This window comes from Microchirus variegatus (assembly GCF_963457635.1).
Source record: "Microchirus variegatus genome assembly, chromosome: 1".
In the NCBI taxonomy this organism is placed as follows: Eukaryota; Metazoa; Chordata; class Actinopteri; order Pleuronectiformes; family Soleidae; genus Microchirus; species Microchirus variegatus.
Window position 1 is genome coordinate 9,293,174 of NC_139802.1, and position 18,515 is coordinate 9,311,688.

The following is an 18,515-nucleotide window of genomic DNA, read 5'->3' on the forward strand; positions in this document are numbered from 1 at the left end:
CACCTGTGAATCTCTGATGTGCCTTACTTTTCAGAGGACATGCTTTATGGCTCTCTGCAGTCGGACGGATTGGACATGTTTCCAAACCCAAATGACTCAACCCAGGAGAGTCTCGGTGTCTGCCTTGTTAAGATTAACACTAAATAGAAAAAATGCTGTGTTCCAGGTTTAAAAAAACAACAAACCAAATTAGAAATCTAAAGACAACAGCTTTTGATTTTTTTTTTTTTAAGCCTCACCACTGATGTGCTTATTTTGGCGACAGCCGTGTGTAACCCTCGTTTTTGATCATGCGCGGTGTGTGCTGCCCTCTCCTATCTCACCTTATTCTGTGTCTCTTTGTGAGCTTGCCATCCCCCACACACACACACACACCTTCCCCCCCCCGCCTCCTCTCATTTCCTCCCAGGCCCAGGAGGCCGCTGGTGTGCACGCTCGAGGCGGCTCTCCGGAGAGGATGAGGGGGAGGTGTTTACATGGTTAGAGCTGCTCTCCAGTGCCCTCATCACTGACTTCACTGCACGTCTTTGCACAGTTTGCCTAGAGTGCATTGCAAATGTAAACAAATTAATATAGAAAACGAGATCATAACAAGTGTTTTTGAGTGCAGTTTTTTTTTTCTGATCTGAATGCGAACATAGAAAAATAATTGTACCTATAATTAACAGTAAACAAAAAGTGTAGTGGGTCATGATAATAATATAGATCGGGCATTCGTAAAACATGCCATTGAGTCCTAATACAATAAACGTCTGTTAAAAATTTAAACAGAAAAAGTTTACCCACCACACTTTGACACACGATACCCAACCCTTACCACAGAGGTATTTCAGTGTTGAGTATCTCCAATTTGTAGCGAAAACCTAGTACTACAGCCGTCAGTGATTTTATCAAAAGAAACATTAAAGTCTGACACTAAACAGCATCTGGCATAAAGTGTGCATTGTCCACCAAAGACTGTGAGAAATCAAAAGTCCAGTTTCACACAACTACCGAAGCATGACTCCGTGAAGCAAACATCCGAGGCTGTAAATGCGCCAAATGGAGGGAGAGACACGCATCTTTGTGATTGAGATATGAAAGGAGACAGATTAAAACTTTTTTTTTTTTGTTTTGTGTTGCATGGCTCATTACTAATGGGTTTATGGTAAAATAACTCAGCCATCTGATAAACTTGCTGCGATTGATTCAGAATTAGAAAAGTCTGGTCCAGCTGAGGTTGATACAGATGCCTCGGTACTTCACTGGTTTTTCAAAATAGCACACTGTTAAAAATATGAGCATATTGAAACAATCACACGGCATTGGGTTGCAGCTGTCTAAGGGAGACTTTGGCCGTGCACCTGCATTTGATAGGATTTATAACTGCATTTGTATCGCGTTTCTTAAATCACCTGTTGACTGTCGGCCGTGATGTGGGAGTTGAGAATTGTTTTATTTTATTCATATACAGAAACACTATGTTCTCGGTGTCCAAAGAGGCTTAGATCAGTGCAAGCTTTACTATTCTCAATCAATCACATGGAGAGGCTCCTTCCTGTTTTGAAGTGTGTGCATACGTGTGTCGGTGTGTATCTGTGTGTCAGCACATCAGAGCCTGTTTTGCCATCAATGAAAAAGCATTGGTTTTGCTTTGTCCTCTGCTAGTCTGACTTGTGTACTGTAAAATATTAAAAACATAGTCACAGGCTTCTGCTAAAATCAGACTTGGGAGAAGTGGTTCACATGGTTTTACACTATTTTTAGCCGCTTTTTGTTTGAAGTATCAGGAGTACAGCACACTGGACACTTAAGAGCAGTATTTTGGATGTGTGATGAAAGCAGTGTTTCCACTCGTCCAACATCTTGGAGAGTCTGACAGAGGACTTCTGCAGGTGTTGCCCTAAAGTCACAGAAAAGGCATTGAACAGTACACTCAAGGTAACTAAATCTTAAAAAGTTCCTGCTGTGCACAATAATACAGCTTCTACTTTTGCAACATCCCCACTGTGTTCTCGTGATCTGGCACTCTGTTGGATCTGAGTGTGACCTGATCGACTCTCAGTGTGATGACCTCGAGAGCTGCCCTACTACTTTAAATCCTCAGCACCTACGATGATTCAGAGACGCCTATAGAGAAGGAGGTCGCCTTAGGGCACAGGTTGGACCAGACTGCGAGTAGGAGAAAGAAGCGAGGCTGCCAAATGTTAAATTTACTTTGATATGTGGAGACCGCTGTCAAGAAACCCGGGCTGAGTCAAAAGCAAACACAAAACTACTCTCGCAGAAACATTTTCCATCACCTGTATATCATACAACCACTGCATCCATTCGTGCCATTTTATTTCTTTTATTATTAGTTATTAAACCTACACTTTAACAGAAACCAGAGCCTGCAATTGCAATCTGTCATACAGTATTTTGCTAAATATACACTCAACAAAAATATAAACGCACAAAGAAAAATTGTAGTTATTAAAACAGAGATAAAACAGAGTAACTATCCAAAAATAACGGTACAACTTTATCAATAAAGTGGCTTTAATTTGCGAGTATTAGGATCAATTTCAAAACAAAAGTCCTGGAGTAATGACGGGAAGAACACAATGGGGGTCGATGACCCAAGTTCACAAACTTCAATAACGTGTGTGTCCGCTATTAGCCTCACACATCGTGGCCTGGAATGATTGTGGAATGATGCACATTCAGTTGTGTTGCCACAGCTGTAAACGCTCAACCCAGCACCCAGCATGCCAATGGCACGCTCCCTCATGGTTTGTGACATCTGTGGCATATTGACAAGTGACAAAAGTCCACATTTTGGTGTGCCCTTTTATTGACCAGACCATAAGGAGTGTCTGTGTACTGGTCACACATATTGACCACCACTCTGCCATGCTCCATGACTCTCGTGAGTTGAAATATTCAATCTGAGATTGTAGTCAGTAGGAGTGGCCAAGTGACACTGGACTACTGGGTTTGAGCAAAACAAATCATTCCATAAACAAATGCATCAAGAATCTGAGCAAATGTCACAACATTCTATTTTTTTTTCACCATTTCAAGTTTGTGCGTTTATATATTTGTTGAGTATACATGACATTGACGTTGCTGACGTACAACAAAAGCATAAACTTGGTGTCAGTTTCAGGGGCACAAAGCATACTCTTTAGAGTGTTTATCTTATGTTCTAATATTACTGATATTAATGGGTAAAATTATATGGTATATCATTTACAAATATGTATGCCCCTGTTTAAGTCGAGTTTAAAATAACCCTATATTCAAGGCATTACTTTCTAGATTGATTTGAAATTCGCTGACATGATTATAATAAATATGACAACTGCTTTTGTGACAAATAATGGTATAATATTCCGTGACACAACATGTAATGACTGAACATCACATGTTGTGATTGTGTTGTTTAATTATAACTAATTAAAAGCTGGAATGTCTTGGTACTAAATTAGCTTGGCCTGGCTTGAATTAAATATTGGTGCCGTACCATGTGGACTTTGATTATTTAATCACTCAGTGTTTCTCACACTTTAAAAAAAAGTCTTACTGGCTGTGAAGGGATTTCTCTATTTCTTAGCATGTTGTTTAGAGAAGAATTAGGCTCAGCCGAGTGCGATCGAGAGGGAGTCAGGGGACCCGTTGAGGTTTACAACTGCGATGGGTCATATGTCAACAGTAGGACACTTACAGTTCAGTGGTTATGATCATTCCCTCCCCTGTAGGAAACCCATTCACCCAATGCGTGGTAAGTCTCTGCGGCCACTGGTGGGAGAGGAAGAGAATGTGATCTTTAACTTCAGTAATGTTTGTCTTCCTTTGACTTTTAGTGTTTTGCTTCTCACAGCTTATAGCATGAAGCATGCATGGGTGTGTGTGTGTGTGTGTGTGTGTGTGTGTGTGAGCTTGTTACCTCTTTAGGACCTATTTCTGCCATAAACGCTGACCTAGTCAGGACCACTAATACTACAGAACCTGGTCCTAATAAGGTAGACCCTTATTTCTAAGGAGCTAGATAAGTTGTAAATATGTAAATTGTTGTTAGGTTCAAGAGAGGACATTATGGTTTTCCAGAATTTTCACTTCACTGATGACTGCTTTATAAACAGCTTTGCAGATTACTACTGGATTTTCCCAGCATTTAGTCATCAAAGATGTGTTTAGCCAATCAGGAAATACAGTCAATTTGGGACCACAACTTAGTGGATCTGCAATGCTTTTGTAAAATTGGTCCACTCTCACCCAGAAATTGAAAGAATACTGACTGAGCAGTTACTGAGTACAACGTTTTTTCTGCTATTGGAAGGTTGTTTATCTGGTTGAGTGGTCAGATCTACCAATGCTACCTTAAATTATCCTCCTGTTAAGGTCTTTGAGTCACGAACGCCTGGTTTGTTAGTCCTCTGTAGGACAGAGATGGTATGGCGTGTAAACATTCCCTGACATGTAAACCTTTTGAAATAGTGACCTAAATGAATGACTTAAATATGTCCTAGATAGGTAAGGTTAGGTATTATCTGGTTATGGATAAGGTGAGGGAAAGCCGGTGCAGTGTCCTATGAAGAATTGCTGCGCAAACCTGTGTGTGTGTGTGCATATGTGAGGGACAGGGGCAATGGTAAGTGCTGCCTGGGAAAATCACCAAGATTGCATGCTACTTTCTTCCACCTCACATTTTCCCTTCTTTCTCCTTTTCTCTTAGTCTGTCTCTCTCTCTTTGTCCCCGTCTCCTTTATTTCTACGGCTGGCCTGCTTCTTCTCATGCTCACTGAATATTCCTGGATGTGAGGGCATGATGAGAATATCTAAAGAACACTCTGCGGCTTTTTATTCCTCCATTTTAGCTCCATAAACTATGAAGAGAGATATCGAGCTAAAAATACAGTCGGGGAGAAAATGGATGTTGAATGACAGGATTCTAATCTAGACAGACCTGTCTTGACACCTTTATTTTACATTAAGCTGCGTTTAAAAGTATTTGTCAATTCGCCGTGACACTTAAACATCGACATCTGTGTTTGGTTAATAGTCTTGTGACTCTTTCGACAGGGAATCGTACTGCTCGCAGTTCATATCTGCGTAGTTGCTTCACTCCCTCTTAAATTTTCCAATTTTATGCCACTTCTCCCTCCTGATTTCTCTTCAGGATTGTCTCTTCCACTCTCTTCTTTCTGAGGTATCTGCACATGGGCGCACACTCTGCCAAGAGTTACAAAACCCAACGGCTTTCCCCATCCCTCCCAGGCTGGATCAGACTTCTCTGTTGACATCCTTTGCTAGAAGATACTATTTCACTGAGCTAACAAATTTCAGATGGGGAGCTGTTATTAAGTGGTCTGGGACAGAGACCTACTCCTGTTTACTGATGCCACAGGTATTTACATCCCCTAAATATCAACCAAAAACACTGCCTCTGCTAACGGCAAGCATTTCAGTGTGGTTATTCAAGCAGAGGATCCCATCTTTGAAGCGTGTTCAGCTGTCTGTGGCTGGGCTTAATTGTCCTTGACCAAACCCCCGAGCTGCAGGGCTGCTGTCCTGAAGTTGATCCTGACCTGTGACCTCCCTGTAGGGAATCTTGCGGCAAATCGGTTGTACTTGCCCGGTGTTATATGTGTCTGGACTCTGCATTTTCCATGTGCTCACATTTTTTTGCAGCCATATCCAAGATCCAAGAGCAGATTTATGGTTTCTGTGACAGTGCAACATTTGTGGTGTTTTGCCGAGAGATCAGTTGACTCCACAGAGGAACAGTGTTTTATGATAAATGCAGCGGTGGAGCAATGTTTGTGGATATTATGTTATTTAGCTCACAGCAAAACAAGCCTCGATAATACTAGCCTCTAAAATTAAATAAGAGGCTTGCCACAATAACATTTGGCCTTATGAAGAAAAAATGTTGGAAAAAAAAGTCTAAATTGACCATAGAAATATCATCAGATAAAAAAAATCATATTGAAATCACGGCTTAAACCAAGGCACAGATAAATAGGACAATGGGGGGAAAGAGCCCGTTACTGATCATGCCATCAGATAAATCAAACACACCGATGTTTGTCATATAATGATTTTGAAATGAGGGTGTATGGTGTGAGGTGTAATCTCTATGATCACAGATATACACAGGAAGATCGCAGCCAAGCCACAGGCTTTTTTTTGTCTGAGCCCTGACCCGCTGTGATCTGTGTGGATCAGTGGCTTTTCAACGCGTGTTTCCTAAACCTCAGAATGTGAGCCACATAAACCAAGCCTCTAAACGGCTGTGTCAGGAGAATCTATAAGAAATAAGATGACGTATGCTGAACTGAAGGAATATTGCTTTAATAAATAGACTCAAATGTGCCTGGAGAGGGAAGTGTGTCCCGTGTCTTGTGGCTTAGTTTAGTCTGTTGTTTTTGTTTTAATGCTAATATATATTTTTTTGCTACGAATGTCAGATTACTGACTTCCACTGGAACAATGGGAGAAAATGGCGTGCAAATCTTAAAAGTAGCTGCATTTGGGTGGGGAAAAGTAAACTGAATCCACATTCAAAATCGGAATCAAACTCTATCAACTAAATGCGTTCAAGGATCAGATCCCAGACATAAAAGAAACCCAATTTGTTTAGGTAATTAAGCTGCAGATTTTCAGCAGACACATTCTTTCTCAGTGACTGTGGATATTATGACGGAGCGACTAAAACCAGACCAGATCGTCTGGGCTCAGCTGCCTGGGTTTGGGGTCGACACACACACACACACACATGCCCTTGCACACCCAGCGCACCGTGTTAATGAATGGAGTGAACTCCCGGAGATTAATCTTACTGCTCCTTTCCAAATGAATTATGTTCCTATTGGTTTTTCCAAAGACGTAAAAATCAAAGTGCGAATAGGGTAACCTCATTGCATCATATGTTACCACTTAGATCAAATTATATGCAAAACCGCAGACAATCATGGACAGTAGTATGTGTAATTGAGTGGGTTTCATAGAAAGTGACACAAAAAAAATCTATCTGATCACAACCAGGGATCCGAAAGGCTCTTATGTTGGGACAAAGATAAAAGAGATGCAAGAGAAAATATAGGTTGCTGAGGTAATCCTGAGAACTTCCAGTGAAGTGCAAAGGTTATTTCTTTATGGTGAAGATGCCAGAGTCTTTGGATTACTCCGCTTTAGACTGATATCTGCATTACAGTAAGTTTTTCCAACTGTATTCTACTACAGGGTGTACAGGTTTGGCTACAGTCGTCTTTTCAAATAAAATACTACAACAACAACAATAACGTTTGCTAAATCAAGCAGTGAGCCGTGTCATACAGTTACGTTTTATGAATAAATTGATCAATTAATATCATAACATAACCTCTGCGACTGCACGGCACACTCTTCCAACAGCTTGGCTGGGTCCGCAATATCTGATAAAGGGTAATAAGAGCCACAGCTGTTCAGTTTGCACATTAAACATAATGGGTTTTTTTATCTTATAAGACGAAATTGAATCAAATGCATTGTTGATCCCCAAAGTGCAGTTGTTGATCCATAGCTTAGGTGGTCTGCAGCCAAACCAAGAAAGCAGCCACGTATTAATTTTTCCTGTGACTATAAAACTTCTCCAGCAAGACCAAACTCTTACTTATACCTCACCATATCGAGGGCTGCCAGGAAAACAAGATTCCTAGAATGAGACGGCAGCATGAACAACAATAGTAAAAAATCCACATCCTCTTTGCAGTCATAAATAATAGAAAAGCCATCACCCTTCATCTTGCACCCGTCAATATCACTACGTCTAGAAGGAGACAACGTTCTTGGCATTGCACTTAACCACAGGACAGCCTTTCTTTCTGTACACTATTAGCTGGAGCTTGACCTGCTCCCAAAAGGCCAGAGGGTCAGAGGTGGAGTATTGTGAAAGCACACGCTGTCACTGGCTCTTAGAGCGTTTCCACGTCTATCTGACCCTACCTTAAAGAACCATATACATACTGTCAGAACATACAGGAACAACTCTGCTTTAGTTAGTCCCATTAGACATTTCAACCTCCACTTTAATGATAACCCTTGCCCCCAAGTCCTCTTTGCTCTGCCCCCCCCATTCAATCTCAAACCCGACCTTGTGGCATACTCCAGTGTTAGCGACTCAGCATGTTTTCAGTGCAGTGCGGGCACGTTCTCAATCATCATTAAGGGTTTTGCAGAATCCTGGGGTCTGGGCAACTTGCCAGGATGTGTAAAAGTTTCCATGAGGAAAGCCTGGAGATGCCTTCAGAAGCGCTGGTGGTGGAAGGAGATCCTCAGCATGGTTAGAATACATTTTTTTTTGTTGCTGGAGGGAGGAAGGGAAGGAGGAAGGGAGAATGGAGGACCAACAACAATTCTGTTTTCAGTTTGAGAAAACAAGCCTGGGAGAGTTTCAAATGCACAAACCTTGAACTGATGAGGAAACGATCACAAAGACGCAATCAGAGCACATATGTCAAATGTCAGAAATCAGCGGAGGCTGTGTTGCACACTGTGTTGTTCTTATTTTGGAGAATAAGGTGCCCTCTGTTTCCCAGCGAGGCAGCTGGTAGAAATCTGGCCCTCTGATTAGCACCAGTTACTTGTGCTGTGTGCTGCATTCAGGTGCATTTCATGATATCACCCATCACAGCAGCAGCTAATGAGACAGGACACACGGCAGCAGCCTCACAGGACCAAACGTCTGGCTCAACCAGAACACTATTTCTGCTTCACACATGCCCACACATCCACTGCAAAATACCTCCAAACACCATCCATACGAGTTACAAGCGAAGGGGTTTAACCTTAGTTTGCAAAACTATTGGTGTGAAGTCTAACAATGTGCATTTAGTTAAGATGGACATGTGTCAGTGGGTGCGGAGACAGTAGGGGGTATGATGTCACCAGAGTTGCTCCTTCAGACATGTGTGGAAGCATGCCATCATTTTACTATTTCTTTTTTTGGCCCCAATTAGTGTGGCTCACAAAGCCAACAGTGGAGACTGTGATTTTCACAAATTCTATTGTTAGATGAACTGATGTCATTTGACTGGTGCTTTGCTCTGGTGCCTATAAAGTGCATATAGAGGTTTGTGACTAAGTATGAAATGTCTGAAAACAGTGTTGTTGTTTTTTGTGAGCCCCACCATTAGTTGTTTATGACGGTGAGTCAGCAAAGCAACACATCTTAGTCGTTTCTTCCTTTCTTGCTGCTTGCCTTACATGAATGAGAAGGGAGACTAAAGCAGATGAGAACCAAGAGAAAATGATTGGCCCAACCTATAGATCTTACAACCAACTTCCAGTTAAACTTTGTTGCAGAAACCAAAATCATCACCTAATTTTTTTGCCCTCTACTTTGGTAGCTCCTATCAGAATAGAGGGATGAGTTCAGCAGATTAAAGTAGAGAGTGTATGACACACAGGGGGGGTTTACATTTTAAGCTCCTTGCCTACTAACCAAGCTCCTTGCGGTACAGTAGCTCACCTTTGATAAGTTGAGTGATTTCTCAGGGGCTGTGTAAAATCTGGACCCGGCCTGAGAGACACATTTCCTCTGGCTGATGAGAGCCGGAGGCCTCGGTGTTCAAGTGTGGGAGGCACTCCACTCTTGGGGAAGATCAAGTGTGCTCCCGCAGACTCCAAATCACCGGCCCCCAATTGCTGGGGAGGAACGTTACTCTACATGGCTGGCGTTAAATCACTGCTGCTGTGGTGAGGTCATCCGCTTGTCTTCCCTTTCTAATGGAGCGCTCGGCTCGCTAACACACGGTGGGTAATGCGTGTGGACGGGGAACAGGACGCCCTGTGAGCTGCTTTCCAATCTTATTTATTTTAGCTTAGGGCTCATATGATGGGGCTTGAGATAGGGCCAGGCCAGGGAGCAGCAGATGCCTTTGGCGTATGCTGTTACCACCGCACACTTACCAGGTCTCCAGGAGCTCACCACAGCAGCTTGTGGAGACATTAGGTGATGCAAAATGGCAGCACACTGAGGTTTTTTTTAAGGAGCTGCCTCACTGTCTTCAGTCAATCAATACACATTCCTGTGCGTCCTTAATGCAACTGTAATCACTGGTTGAATACATTTGACCCTGGCTCAGGAGGAAGACTGCATCTGCTAAAGTGACAGTGGATGGACTGGTGGGAAAAGAGAAACAAGGTTACATGATTTCACCTTGGCACTCCTACGCACATTTGGTGCATCTTCATACTGTTGGTGTAAAAGGACCTCTTACCCAGTCTTACAGCAAAACGCAAAATAAAGCTACTGTTTCACTTGATTCAGTTAATGCTGAAATAAAAGCTTCAGCCTGCCAAAATCTATTACAAATGGCGAACAGAATGTCAATAGAGTTGTGTTGTTTGAAATCTGATTTCCAGAGCATCCAGCGTCCGGGAGAGAAAAGAAAATAAAAGACGGAAGGATAATAAATAGGTTTTTGTTTTTTTTTGTTAAGGTTTATAGAGGAGATACCAAACACCTTCCTCGTCTTTGTACTCTGTGTTTATGAGGTGAGGACGAATGGGACTCATCAGGGCTGACAGATGTGCTGACAACTGCATTTCAACTCAATTACAGTTCCACAGCAAAACTCCCCTGGTCCCCTCATGCCTATCACCCCTCTACTCCCAGGGCTGTTGAGTGAAATGCGCACACATACATACACACACACACACACACACACACACACACACGCTGAACAAAAGCTGCACAGGAAGTGTGATATTCCTGAGTTCAATGTGGCGTTGTCTACCTCACCACCTCTACTAGGATGCAGGATTTTTTAACCTTACGCGCTGGCACCACGCCGTTGCTGTGTTCTATGTATTTTTATCATAACAACATGTGGAGCCTCTGCTAACACAGATAACAGGTTGGTGACCTGAGAGACACAATGTGTGATCGGCACAGTGGGCAATAAACTCGACCACATGCGCCCTTGGGTGTGACTGGTTTGATTACCAGAGGGAGACCAGTGACCCCACTCTCTCCCTTGATGACGACAACCACATGGTGCTGAGTCTGTGGGGAAAAGACATGAAAACAAAGCCTTTGCCTCCTGCCTCCCAGCATCCCTCCCAGAGATTTTTTGGGGGAAATCGCTTGGTTCAGGAAACCTCTACCCATTGTTTTGTTTCCTTCATTAGTCGTTATGTCAACAGTTTGGTTCGCTACGCGTGTGCCACTGTTTTTGTTCTGCTGCACTCCGGCTGACCTTGGCGCTCTGATGTTTTGACAGATTGTTTCAAAATCCCATCAAGGCAGTATACTAGTTTAAAAGAACACCAGACACATGCTGGGCCGCACGATACATCAAAAGCAAATAAATCGTCGGGTCTAAAATTATACAAATCTGACGTAAATCTGCAGCGTGAATTCGTCAGGAAATACTGAGAGGTGCAGCAGGATGCGGTGATGTGTGAGGGCTTGCAGATAAGCAAAAGGTCTCCATTTGATGTACTGCATAACGGTAATCTCGGCATGGACAGTAATTTTAAAAAGATACCTTTCTTTATTTTTAGGTAACTTACCATCATCCAAGTACATCTGGTCCAGTTCCCGTGGCTCCTGTTTGATGGTGACGGCCATTGAAGGGGGGCTGGCATCCTCAGGTAGCAGGCTGGGTGGACTTCCTCCTGTGGGGCTGTAGCTCTGAACAAATGGGCTCTCTGCAGTCCCACAAGGAGTGGAAGGGTGAGACACCGGGGAGGATGAGGGACTACTGTTGGCATAGACGGGCTGGTAACCATTGGGTCCTGGACTGTTGAGGTGGTTTGGGCTTCCCTGGGAATGGAGCATCCCAAGGCAAGAGTTGTGGTCTGGTGAGGCTGGGTGGGTGAGGTTAGGTCGGCCTGCGGTTTCCTGCATGGGGGGCACCACAGGACCTGGTGGAGCTGCATGAGTGGGGCTGCTGGAGAGGCACTTGCTGTATGCCACAGGGGATAGGTCATGCAGGGTGGGGCTGGAACTGGGAGATGACGATGGAATGGTTGCATGGTGAGGCGGGCACGGAGGGTAGGCGCTAACCAGACAGGCATCAGGGTCAGCAACAGGCATGATGGGAGTGAGCCTGGGCTGGTTGTAGTAGGGCTTTGAATGCATGGGCAGCCCTGCAGTCCCCAGAGAATCATATTCATCATTGGGTTCTGTCTTTATTATCGGCACTGGGGGGAAAAGTAGAAAGAAAGGTGGAGATATTAAAAAGATGTGCTGGGGGATCCACGTGGCACAGTGAGTGCATGAGCAAAGGCTGAGTGAATCAGTGATCAGGCACAGTTTTGGCCACAGTACCCTCCATAATCCAAACAAACAACCACCAGTGGATACAGGCTCAGTGTCAACTTGGCCTGGTCCTTCAACAGAGAAACCCTCATGTCTTCCACCCGCCACCCCTCTTTACCACACCATGAAAAAAGCAAAAGAATAGGGGGAAGAAAAATGGATGAGTCATCAGTGTGGAAAGCCACAGCTGGCTCTAATAATGAATACGACCTATTTTCTTTAGACAGTCATCCAACTTGGATATCCAATAAAAGAGTACTTTAAAGCACTGCTTGTTGTTGCTGCTGCTCCTGCTGCTCAAGTAGCCCGGGACCTTTAGGTTTCCTCCACACTCGAGAAGTAATTGTTTCTCTGAGGACCAACAGATACAGGGAGAGAGTGAAAAGGGGAGCTGATTTGATTTTGATTATGTTGCCTTAGCTCCTTGAGTGGCTATGGAGCAGTCCCTGTGGTTTCTGGAGCTGCAGTTGTCAGATAATGCAGGAGAGGGAAATGACCCTGCATGCTCCCTCCCCTCTTCTAATTTTTAGTCCCGCACAGATCGTCTGCACCGTTTCCAAATTAATTGTATGTGACGGGAATCACACACTTCAATGTTCATTGTCAAGAGTTGTTATTGAAAACAGTACAGGTTTTCTATTAATTGAACATTTACAAACCGCGATTGACTGTATGGCTGTTATTAATAGAGCAGGAGGGACTGACATTAACAAGCTCACTGCTGTTTATATATACAAGCACATACTCGTATGCAGACAGACTGTGCCGACGCATAGCAAAAGCCTCTGAGTCATAAAGGACACACTATTTCTATTTCCACACATTGTTAAAATGTGTTAAAGGGTGTGGCGAGCGTTTGATGCCACCTGTTTAAGAGATGACACCGATTCAAAGGCAAACGCGTGTCTTACAGTAGCTCTGTGTTTGAATTTGCACACAACAGAACCTGTGACTGGTCACAAAAAGCAAATGCAAATCTTAATATGTCATGATAAACAGGCTGTTGTGTTATTATTTTTGTGGGAGGTGGATTTGAGAGGACGTTAATCATGCCTGGAGCCTCTGGGGTGTTGAGCTGCGGTGCAGTGATAATGCAGCAGGGAGACCATTTACGTCAGCTCTGTCTGCTTTCGGAGCCCAGAGACCTAGGCTGGTATCTGGGGTGCATTGTAAGGCAAATCCCATGATGCAAAAGGGACTTCTTTTCACAGTCTGGGGAATAACAAGGGAGTCGCATGGTACACACTACTTCCACAGTTGCGTCGTTCAGCGATTGTCTCTTATTTGGTGTGAAAGGATGGCACGGCGCCAAGGAGCCGCCTCTCTTATATCCACACCTCTTTCCCTACCTCTCTGCTCCCTCCCTCCGCCTCTCTTCTCTAACCCATTTTTCGGCAGATTGCTGCACATCTTTGAGTTTGGCTCTGCCGGAGGTTTCATATTGTTTTTTTTTGTCCCCTCTCCACCGATGCCAAATGCTTGATAACTGTTGGGTTTCTCGTTCTCTCAATAATATCATATTAAATTGTATTGGTCTTGGCCTTACTATGATATGTTGCTATGAAAATAAAACGATTTGATTTACAGCATAGGAAGTTGTTGCTGGAGTAGCAGTCTGTCCAAAGAATGTATGTAAAGTAGTTGGGGGTCGAACAAAAGCCTCAAAGGTAAAAATCCCATGATGGGAGAGAATTTTGAAGAAGTCTGTCGGATCACTTGATTTATACTATGCTCATGGAATCCTACTTTTGTCATCTGAGTTGAAGCAAAAACTATGATGTTAAAAACGGATCATTCGGTCGTCGTCATCATCAGGCCTGATGAACCCTCAGAACCTGTTGGAGTTGGAGCCTCTATGTACTTTATTTTTATATTTTATAAAAATGTTGTATCCTGAAGGTTGAGGTATTGTAAAGATCCAGTGCAGCAGAGCCTCTATCACCCCCCCCCCTGGATTCAGAATTACAGTGCGCTCTCTATGACCTTGCTGTCTATGATATGACATAGTTTTCTCACCTCCAGCCCAACCCACTCTCTCTCTTTCACACACACACACGGAATGAGAGAGAAGAAAAAGTAGAGGTGTTATTTTAGATGTCGTTTCTACCGTACTTTTATGTATTGTATATTCTTGCCTTCTCGCGTATTGCCCAGACTGCATCCAGGAAACTGGATGCAAAATTGGAGCTGTGAGGTTGTTACGGATGAAACGCAGGCAGCTGAGATTGGCATATGCAGGCACGTAGTCGGGCAATCCACGTCTGAAACTTTTTTGTGGGTGCTTTCTTGGCGTCTTCAGCCGCAGTAGTGCTGCTGTACGAAGCCGTCTCATGCCTGTGTAGTTCTTCTGCCTTGCCCTGATCAGCCATGACGTAAAATGCATCACTTTCTGTGTGCGGTACGGTGATGTCGCCACAAACATGAATACAAAACACTATTTTTTTACTGGGAAACCGATTGGAGCTGATAGCAGTTAGTGTTGTGTGAACTCTTCTGACTGTGGTTTAAATGTAATGGACATTATTTATTTTTAAAAGTGATGCACTCGTGCTTTAAATTAAGTGAAAAGTAAAGTTTAAACTGGACAAAGCGAGTCATTCTACTTTATAAACCATCTTAGGGATGAAAGAGGCAAACTAAATTGTATTAATTATTGAAGCTTTCTCTGACGGGGCTTTAAAAAAAATATACAGGTCTGATACAAAAAAATCACAAGGCTTTCTCCCAGGGATCATCAGATCAGAATTTAATTTGGGGAAGAGGGGCAACAGTATCTTAGAGATAGGCTGTCCTTGCTCATTGCAGCTCATCTTTGTAAACCAGTCAGAGAAGACAGGTGTATTTAAAAGTAAAAAAAAAATTGGTTTGTGGCAGCTGAAGGTTTTTCTTAATAAGGAAATACATTTCAAATATTATCTTTCAGACCGTGTCCAACACTGGAAAAATAGCAATCAAAATCAAATCACATTGTCTGTTATTTTTCAGAGTTTCAAGCATTATTTCCATTATCCCTCTTTAAAGCAAGGTCTCCCTCCAGCTCGATCCATCTGTCTCCTTTCCACTTTGCATGTAAGCTGAAAAAACAGATTCACCAGGCAAACTCTCGAATTCAGCTGGCTTCTATTTCCTCCCAACCTATGGGTTATGGCCCACAGACAGCTCTGCACATGGTTTTCTCTCCATCTCTGGCAGTCCCCCCCCCCCCCCCCTCTGTCTGCTTGTATTAAACTGATCAGGCCTGATCTGTGTGTTTTAGTGAGCACTTGTTTCCTCTGAAGAGAAATGCATAAATGTCATGGACTCACAGTAGGTGTGTGTGTGTGTGTGTGTGTGTGTGTGTGTGTGTGTGTGTGTGTGTGTGTGTGTGTGTGTGTGTGTGTGTGTGTGTGTGTGTGTGTGTGTGTGTGTGTGTGTGTGTGTGTGTGTGTGTGTGTGTGTGTGTGTGTGTGTGTGTGTGTGTGTGTGTGTGTGTGTGTGTGTGTGTGTGTGTGTGTGTGTGTGTGTGTATTTGATTAGGACACGAAAGCAAACGGGGCATATGTGGATTTGTAAAAATTATCTTTCGAGGTGAACCCTCTCCAAGTGTTGCCTTTGGGCGTGGGGGCTCAAGGGTTAAAAAAAAAAAAACACTGATTCTCATTTCAAATGGCTGGAATCTGGCATTGTCATGCCACTGCGGAAAAAATAGGACTCGTGCTATTAGAGAAATGCTGAGCTCATCCTGCTCCAACTGCACGGATCTGCAGTGACATTTAATATGAGCAGTTGGCCGTTCATTAATTTAAGGATACCTGGTGCATCTTGTCCCACTGTGTCTGCAATCTGGTCTCTCAGCATATCGTGGGGCCTTGGTGTAGCATAGGTGAGTTTGACCGAAGCCCAAAGCTGAAGATGGAAACAGCTCAGTTCTTTGTCCAATTTTTTTTGGGGAAAAACATGACTGTGCAAATATTTACAAAAGGAAAAAAAAAAGAAGAACAATGTGTGGTTCATTAACTTTTCCTGTATGTGTCACACAGAACATGTTACTGTCTCTCCCCTCCCCATGCTCCAACCACAGACCAGCACAGCGGGGGGAGTCATCACCCATTTGCGTTAAGAATAGAACTTGATATTACAGAGGAATCTCCAAACAGTCTGTAAAAATAAAGGGGTTCCGAGAAGTTCTTCGCTCAAGCTTCGGACGCTGCCAGCACTTTTTTTGGCGTTTGTTGTTTAATGTGGTTGGTGAAAACTTTTTTTTTTTATTTGAAGAGCAACACATCACTTCACTACTCACGCAAGAATGATTGGAAGGGAGCTTGGAAAAGCGACGCTCATTCCAGGAGCCAGATGAGGACACTTGTATGCTTGTATGTACATAACATACTGTCACACAAACGTAATTAAGCTTGGACCACAAATGCTTCTGGTGGCATATCCCACGAGCAAATGTCTGGCTGAAGACATCATTGGCTAGCACTCTGTGACTTCTGAGCAGGAAATGAGGGCTTTAACTGTTGTGTACTTTCATATAATAAACCTCATTAGCGCTTTACAATTAAACCTTTTTTTTTTTGTTTACATTTGATGAAAACTTAAGCTTCACTGAAGCACAACTAAACGATTGCTCTGTTCATAACGACACATGACGCATGTGCTCAATGGGTCAAATCTCTATTTCCTGTTTTTAACTTCACTACGCATTATTATGGTAGTCTTTCAACAGGTCTGCTCCCCTCACCCCCACACTCGCATCACTGACGCTTATCTGTGTCTGTCAGCTAGTAGGAGTGAGAGCAGCTATGTTTCCATTACAGACTGCATCTGATAATAACGTTATCATTTTGAAGGCAAGGCTGAGAGGAGATTAAAATCTCCTCACATGTCTGAAACAATAAGTTCGGCTCAAATAACAGGTTTGATATAAACTGCAGGAAGCATACAGTGGAGTGACACTTTTATCCTCATGTGTTTACTTATTCAGCCCCCCCCGTAAGTGCCTTCTGAATTGACATTAGTGTCGAAGAATAACAAGGCAGTCACATGACCTGAGTGGAAAATAAAGGTGGTTTTCACTAACATCTGTGTCCAAGAGGGTGTTTGCTTCATCCTTCCGTTGTCGGGCTATTTTAGGGGATTGTCTTTCTTTATAGATGAGCAGACACCAGAGTGTGAAAGAAATGTTCTCTCTAAACAGCGTCAGCGACCACAACTGTGCTTGAAGTGGGACAGTGGGCCGGAAGAGTCTTTTCATACGAGCAAGAAAAAAAAGTGTTGACAACAGTGTGTACAGAGTGTGTGTGTGTGTGTGTGTGGGTGTCCTCCTCCCCCAACCCAACCTGACTACCTGTTGGTTTGTTTCTTTCAGTGTTGACACACACGCACACATACACACACATACACACACTGAAACCCTGAAAAGCAATAAGCTTCAATAGAAAATCCTCACACTCATTTGCACCACAGAATGTATGTTTACACTGTATTCTCTTTATTTTCTCATTGTGTGACTAAGACACAGTGACATTTGTATGTCTCTCTTGGTGTATATTAACAACTCTACAATGACAATAATATATGGCAGAGAGAGGAAGTTGCAAGGACGCCTGGTGTCGTGCCAGGAGTTATTCCTTGCTGATGTGAGATTGTGCACTCGGAGCCTCAGCCTACAATAGCATTTCCTTTGAATCAAATACAGATTATAAGTGTTATTCTTTAAATACTACTTCCTTATATTTACATGTGAGTCTTCAAAAGCAAAGTACAACAAATCAAACTCTGCGTCCTGTGCTTCGCGATGTCTCTCTCTGGCTGTAACACTTTGAGTGAGTTAATTGTGCTTCTATGAGAAGACGTTGGCCCTGCTTGTGTGGTCCAAAATGTACTTGTGGTTTACTTGGCAGCAAAAGAGAGAACACAACAAGCCATCTTTTAATTAGAGCTGTGTGTTTATGCTCAGGGAAAACGACTTGGAGAGGCTGATAAGCTTCTACATCTCTTTCTCTTCTGTGGCAGGACACTATATGAAGTTAGTATGCTATATATGGCCACAGTTTGTCGTCCTTACACTGGTCCAGTTACCCACAGTGCACGCGTTCTACCGTGTAATTAGCATTTCCTAATAGGGCTCTGCTCCACTTTCTCTTAGAGCTTCATCCAGAATCCAAATCACTAATCTCGTGTGGCCATAAATATAATCTGCTGATAATCCAAAATGTCACAACACATTAACAGCTACAGAGTAAAAAAAAAAAAATAG

The 18,515-nt window shown here is 43.1% G+C and overlaps 1 protein-coding gene across 1 annotated transcript in view; it reads right to left on the reverse strand.

Moving 5' to 3' along the window:
• The window catches only part of LOC310932215 (nuclear factor of activated T-cells, cytoplasmic 1-like), a gene marked incomplete at its 5' end in the record, with an annotated part of 58,685 nt that overhangs the window by 8,368 nt on the left and 31,802 nt on the right, over positions 1-18,515 (reverse strand). The window contains one exon of the mRNA XM_083895507.1: positions 11,524-12,156. Within this exon, the coding sequence (XP_083751633.1) occupies positions 11,524-12,156 (633 nt within the window). The remainder of the gene's footprint in view (positions 1-11,523; positions 12,157-18,515) is intronic.